The sequence below is a fragment of the Crassostrea angulata genome, chromosome 6 (assembly GCF_025612915.1).
Source record: "Crassostrea angulata isolate pt1a10 chromosome 6, ASM2561291v2, whole genome shotgun sequence".
NCBI classification, from domain to species: domain Eukaryota; kingdom Metazoa; phylum Mollusca; class Bivalvia; order Ostreida; family Ostreidae; genus Magallana; species Magallana angulata.
The window spans coordinates 40,185,437-40,191,345 of record NC_069116.1 but is presented as its reverse complement, the minus strand read 5'-3'; the positions used below and the strand labels follow the sequence as shown (position 1 = coordinate 40,191,345).

At 31.5% G+C, this 5,909-nt stretch overlaps 1 protein-coding gene across 2 annotated transcripts; it reads right to left on the bottom strand.

Moving 5' to 3' along the window:
• Window positions 1-1,062: 1,062 nt before the first annotated feature.
• On the bottom strand, window positions 1,063-5,909 carry LOC128188457 (solute carrier family 25 member 35-like). Of its 2 annotated transcripts, none has more exons than XM_052859520.1 (5): window positions 5,815-5,909; window positions 5,399-5,593; window positions 3,468-3,711; window positions 2,623-2,841; window positions 1,063-2,347 (listed from the first exon to the last, which is right to left on the bottom strand). In XM_052859520.1, the coding sequence occupies exons 2-5, from the start codon at window positions 5,527-5,529 to the stop codon at window positions 2,021-2,023; spliced, it is 921 nt and encodes a 306-aa protein (XP_052715480.1). In that variant the 5' UTR covers window positions 5,530-5,593; window positions 5,815-5,909; the 3' UTR covers window positions 1,063-2,020. The 2 variants fall into 2 exon arrangements, with proteins under 2 accessions (XP_052715480.1, XP_052715481.1); XM_052859521.1 differs by having other exon boundaries at window positions 5,839-5,897.

Below are 5,909 nucleotides of genomic sequence, written 5' to 3'. Positions count from 1 at the left end.
TTTCGAGTTGCAATCTTATGGATTTACTTTTTGTATTAAATGCTTGGTCGGATAAATGGATTGACTGCTTAAAAGGAAGCACAAGAAATCATGTGTTTCAAGACGACAAATATTGGTATTCCCTAAAAAAAATTGCAACTCCCTAAAAACATTCTGAAACATGATTTCTCTTAGTTAATAGCAAAATCATAGCGAATGGAATCATTTACCCGTGACAAAACGTCTAAACATAAAATTGGTATGTTTCTGCGCATGCTTAATATGATTGTCATTATTTAGTGATTGAGTTTAGTCTTTGGTGATAATCTTAAAAAAAAACACTTAACATAGCCAAAATAATAACTGCAAATACAGTCAGAGCCGTTGGAATATTGGTGTCTGCATTGTTTCCACAACAGATAGTATTCACTTAAAATTTGCTGTTTGTTTTTACCTCGACATTGAATTGAATATTAAGCAATCCGAAGGAAACGTTATTTTGATATCATTATTCTGTTTCGTTAGCGTAATATCATTTTCATCGTCAACTTTAAAGAATCCAAAAGCTCTGAGCAAAATTCAACCAAACCGGAAGTGTTAGTGATATTTAGCAAAGGTCAACATCTCGAGTCGAAACCTGGGGTCAAAGTCAATGCATCATTCTTAACAATTTGAAAATTCAGTGGAAATCTGTCACCCTGACGGCAAGACAAATAAATGTGCTTATTTCATATATGAAATGCATTATACTTGGTGAACACTTTAAAGTTTTGTTGGTGTAGACCAACACAGCTTTTTTCAAGTTTCTATGATGAAGTAGAAATAAATTGAAACATTAACTACTAATTTGTACATAAAATTATAATATGTAAGTGTCAAATTCAAAATCTTTAAATATATGATTCTAGTAAAGAATAGAGTACTCTATATCTATGAAACAAAACATAATGAAATAACACTCCACAAATTCTAATGCTTTACAGAATCTCTTACACCAAATTTCAAGCAAACACATAAATAAATATATCTCTATGTACATTTTACCAACATTTGAACTTGTAACAGATTTTTACAAATCAACTGTTTAACATTTATAATGTTTATTAGCATATGCATGCATACTAGCAAAACATATCTTGGAAACATACATCACATTACATTCATTCATTAAAACACTTGAGTAAAACTGAGCCTGAAATGAAATATTCAATGAATCATTGTATTGTGTACACAGTTTCTCCAAATATGCATCATGCATTGATATCCCTAATATCTCTCTTGTGCATCAAATCGATATCTGTGGAAGGGAAGTAACTACCTCAAACATAAAAATTCTAGCTATTTAGATGTGTATGCAAGATGTGCAAAATAAATAATATTAGAGATAGAAAATTTAAACAATCTGATGCAAAGAAAATTAATCACGTGGTTTGTTTAGAAATAAAGTTTATGGCATTGATATGTAAAACAAAGGATAAATAAATTTATTTCTTCTTACTATTACTGTTTTCACAACACATATAAAAATTCTTGATGAATAAAAGTTACAGTTGGAAAAAATTACCATGTATTATATTAAACACGGTAAATAAGATTTAAAAAAAAAGAAAATATATCCAGTGGTATCAAAGAATACTTTTTTTTCTAATTTCAAGGACTTTTAATTTTGTCTTTTTACTTTTCAACACGAAGATAAATGTGTATATGTACTTTGTATTAAAACATACTTTTTTCCTTAAAAAAATTTTCTAAAATATTTTAACAAAATTACTCAAAGAATTAATGTCCTGAGTTTTCTCAGATAGTCTGGTAACAAAATTCACTCGCAGAATTAATATCCTGAGTTTAATACAAACTGTTAACAAAATAGAGATTAACATGAGTATAAAATATATACATGTATAAACACTTTCAACAGAACAAGGAACGGTTTCAATAACGGCATGTCATTTTCTGAGATTTTTCTCCCAAGGCACAATATTTTGTAATGACTACAAACTTCTGGTAAATATAATGCATGGATACTCTAAAAATAGTTCAGCTATGATTTAATGACTTTGTTCATCTGAAAATTCTTATGAAATACTGTCAGTCTGTCCCAAATCATCAAACTAAGTACAGTATGTGGTCCAAGTCTCAAAAATGAGGGTCCCCATCCTTTATAGAAACCCCATAATCCCTCTGTACGGAAAATCTTCACAAAACAGTCTACTACGTTTTTGTAATGCAATCCATTGCCATGCTTATCAATACCTTGGTTGTACATTCGCGTCGACACAACATCAAATGGCGTCATACACATTGTCACAGTAAATGCACTGCAAATTGTGGCACCAAAAGTATTTAACCAGCTGTTCACAGGAAATATCTGGAATTGGGAAAAACAGTCTTAGAAGTAGTGTATATGTGTAACAGATGAAAGTTTAAAGCTATTCATATGATAAATCTTAATTAAACACTGTAAACAATTATAAATGCAATACAATATATTTGTAACCAAAAAGTTTATAAATGTAATTACTCTTTAAACTAAGGATAGTTGGCAAATGAAATTTACAATGCTGTAAGCATGAATTTGTTATATATGTATTTGCGTTAGCTGTAACCAGGTTTTACTATGCAAAATATAAAATGAAAACTCACCTGACGCTTGGTAAGATACTCCTTTGACTTGGTAAATGAGGATAGCTGTGTAGCTGACCCAACCATTACCCTAGGAATAGCAGCTGACACTCCCCTCCACAGCCCAGTGAATCCGTAGCTTTGGAATACTGACCTGAGCCCATGTAACATGCTTTCATGAGGATGCTGATGTCCAACAGCTATTTCTTTAGCTGCTTTTGACTGCATGTGAGTTTTTATCTGAATACAAATACGTCAGCCCACCATAATTGATATGTATACAAATGTTGTACATTTTCATTTCAGAATCAAAATCATTTGAATGTTTTTAAATAACCATTCTGTAAAGCATAAATATATACAAAGCATTTTTTATGACTGGGTTAATATCATTTCCATTTAATAAAAATATATACATTAAACTTAATTCAAAAGAACTTATTAATTGTTTTATTACATGACCCTTTAATGAAGCTGAGACCAAGAATTTTACTACATTATCTTTTAATAACAGTTTAAATGTTTAATCAAGGTATTTCTTGCCTTCCTGAATATAACTGACAATATACCGGTACTAGTACATGTAGTCAATATGCCACTTATCAGTCATTTGAGAACAAATTTCTCATAGGTATTGAGCCTCCTTAATGAATATAAAATTAAGGGGCATGCTCAGCAGAGTGTGTGTTAGTCAGTGCTCAACAAAATTTGTGATACAGGTATAGGAAATTATGGTGAGCACTTCAAGAATGGAGAACCCGCTTTGCCAACCAACTGGGGTTTCTAATGCTGAAACTTTGTCAAAACATAAATTGATTCTTAGTATGTTGCTTTGTCAAAACATAAATTGATTCTTAGAATGTTACCATATAAAATGGACTTCCAATGCTTGCACCCATACAGCCCGCACATGCTCCTGCGATAATACTTTTTGGAAAAGAAACATTTCCATGTTTGTCCTTTGTGATACCAATATTCAACATAGTCTGATAGGAACCAAGGCGAATACCATTCATAACAAGCTGGTACCACAAAGCTGGAACAAGGCCACTTTGAATGGCCAAGATCCCATCTGTTTTCACTATTGTTTTGATGGCATGAAAGGAATTTCTGCAAAATCAAATTGATAATAAAATAGAAAATACATTTATTAACATGTGTTTTTTTAATTTGCTACACTTCATTGTAAAAGCATCCTTCATATTTTTTTTACAAGCTTTAATACTCAGTTTGGGTATAAATAAAGGATGAAAAATGAAACCCTTTCAGTGTCTACATTTAAATCATAGGTTCAGAATATAAATATTTTTTCATTTATTTGCACTAATTGTGTTTGGATCTTCTACATATTTATTACAATATCTGCAACTCTATGACCCTACAGAAAAAGCAACATATTGTTTATGTTTGAATACATTTTCCATCTTTTTTCTTTTACTGGTATGTATATAGAATGATCATAATTGATCATTATGTAACACATATGAAGGAGTCACCATGCATGTGCTCCATGGAAGTAAATAAAGATAAAAGTTAAAATGCATACAACACAGAATGTACTGGCGTATGACCAATTCTTGCCAGGGACCATTTCTCACCAGTGCATTTTTTCGTCATTTTTTGTATATGATTTTATGTGTTTGTAACAATGCACTTGAGAGAAGTGGTCCTTGGAGAGCATCGGTCATGTGCTAGCAGTGTTTGATAGTGATGTAACAAGATTATTCCACTGATGTTGGCGAATTACAGTCAAGTCGTACCCAACCCGACTCGCACCCAAACCAACTCGTACTCAAATGGTCAGGTCGTACTTAAAACTATGTGGTTCACTCGTACCCCAATATTTGAGTACGACATCACTAGTCAACTCGTACCTACGGGGAAAAATATATTTATACTAAGAAAATAAAATACAATAGTTTTCATTCATATATTATGTTTTTTATTTATGTTTTATTTAACAGATTTATATATATATAAACATAGATCTCAGTGTATTTGAATACGGGCAGATCAATATTTATTATAAGAAAATAAAATGAATGGCTTTTATTCGTATGTTGTTATGTTTTGTATATTATCGATAACATTGATATGCGAATTGTATATCAAATTTAAAAGAATTTGTTATAAAAATCTAGTATACTATAGTTCTGTACTTGAATGCGGACAGATCAAAGAATGATTATGAGCAGGTTAACTATCATCAATTAAAATTAAAATTTTAAAAATTAAAATCAAAATTAATTGCTTTATGTGATTCCGTTCAACCGATCAACCCAAAATAAACATGCTGCTCATAATTTAGAAGAAATTAACACAGATTTTCATCACTTTTGGAAGATCAACATGGTTCGAGAGAGGTGTGTTTCCTGCAAGAAAATGGTTAGTAAATCACTATATTAGATATTGTTTTATAATTAAAACATATTTTTTTGAGTAATCAAATGGTTTAGGCAACAGGCAAAGTTAATTTAAAGTTAAATAAAACATAAATAAAAAATATAACATATGAATGAAAACTATTGTATTTTATTTTCTTAGTATAAATATATTTTTCCCCGTGGGTATGAGTTGACTAGTGTAGTCGTACTCAAATATTTGGGTTCGAGTGAACCACATAGTTTTGGGTACGACCTGACCATTTGAGTACGAGTTGGTTGGGTGCGAGTCGGGTTGGGTGCGACTTGACTTGATTCCATGTTGGCTAGCTGTTACCAGAGACATAAATAACATTATGTTATTTATGTCTCAGTTGTTACCTTAAGGCTTAAACATGATCCAGTAACACTTTTACCTGTAGTGAATGGCATGCTGTCCACGAGCCTGTAACTCTCCTTGCAGCTGCATGCGAGTTTTGACCACCTCTAGTGGATTAGTGAAGAGGCCCGCGCCGCAAGCTGCGATACCGCCTATCAAAAACTCCATTTCTTTATCAGTACTGCGAGATGACTTTTGTGAAAAGGGGAAAATATCAATGGTCACATATCATCTGAAAATATGTCAATAAAGGAAAAAAAAATACAAAACCAACGCAAGTCAAAAACGAACCGCCTCCTTGAGATGACCCGTTACATTTTCCTATAGATTTCGAATTTACTCTGTTAAAGAACTTGAACTTTAGAACAACTGCTATACTTATACATACATATATCAGTAAAATATTTGTCATGTGTAAAAAATTATATAAACATGTTATAAACTCGAACATACTACGTTTACATTCCCTTTTTTAACCTCAGTAAATATCTGTGCAGCTGTGTTTTTTTGTGTAACCGTTGATTGATGAATCTTACTTATGTGAATCC

Excerpts from the sequence above, each read along its gene's own strand:
- LOC128188457 (XM_052859520.1), bottom strand. The coding sequence starts at position 5,529 with ATGGAGTTTTTGATAGGCGGTATCGCAGCTTGCGGCGCGGGCCTCTTC. Across the intron at positions 3,712-5,398 it reads CAGCATGCCATTCACTACAG|AAATTCCTTTCATGCCATCA; the intron begins GTAAAAGTGTTA and ends TTGATTTTGCAG. Across the intron at positions 2,842-3,467 it reads TTGGAAGTCCATTTTATATG|ATAAAAACTCACATGCAGTC; the intron begins GTAACATTCTAA and ends ATTTGTATTCAG.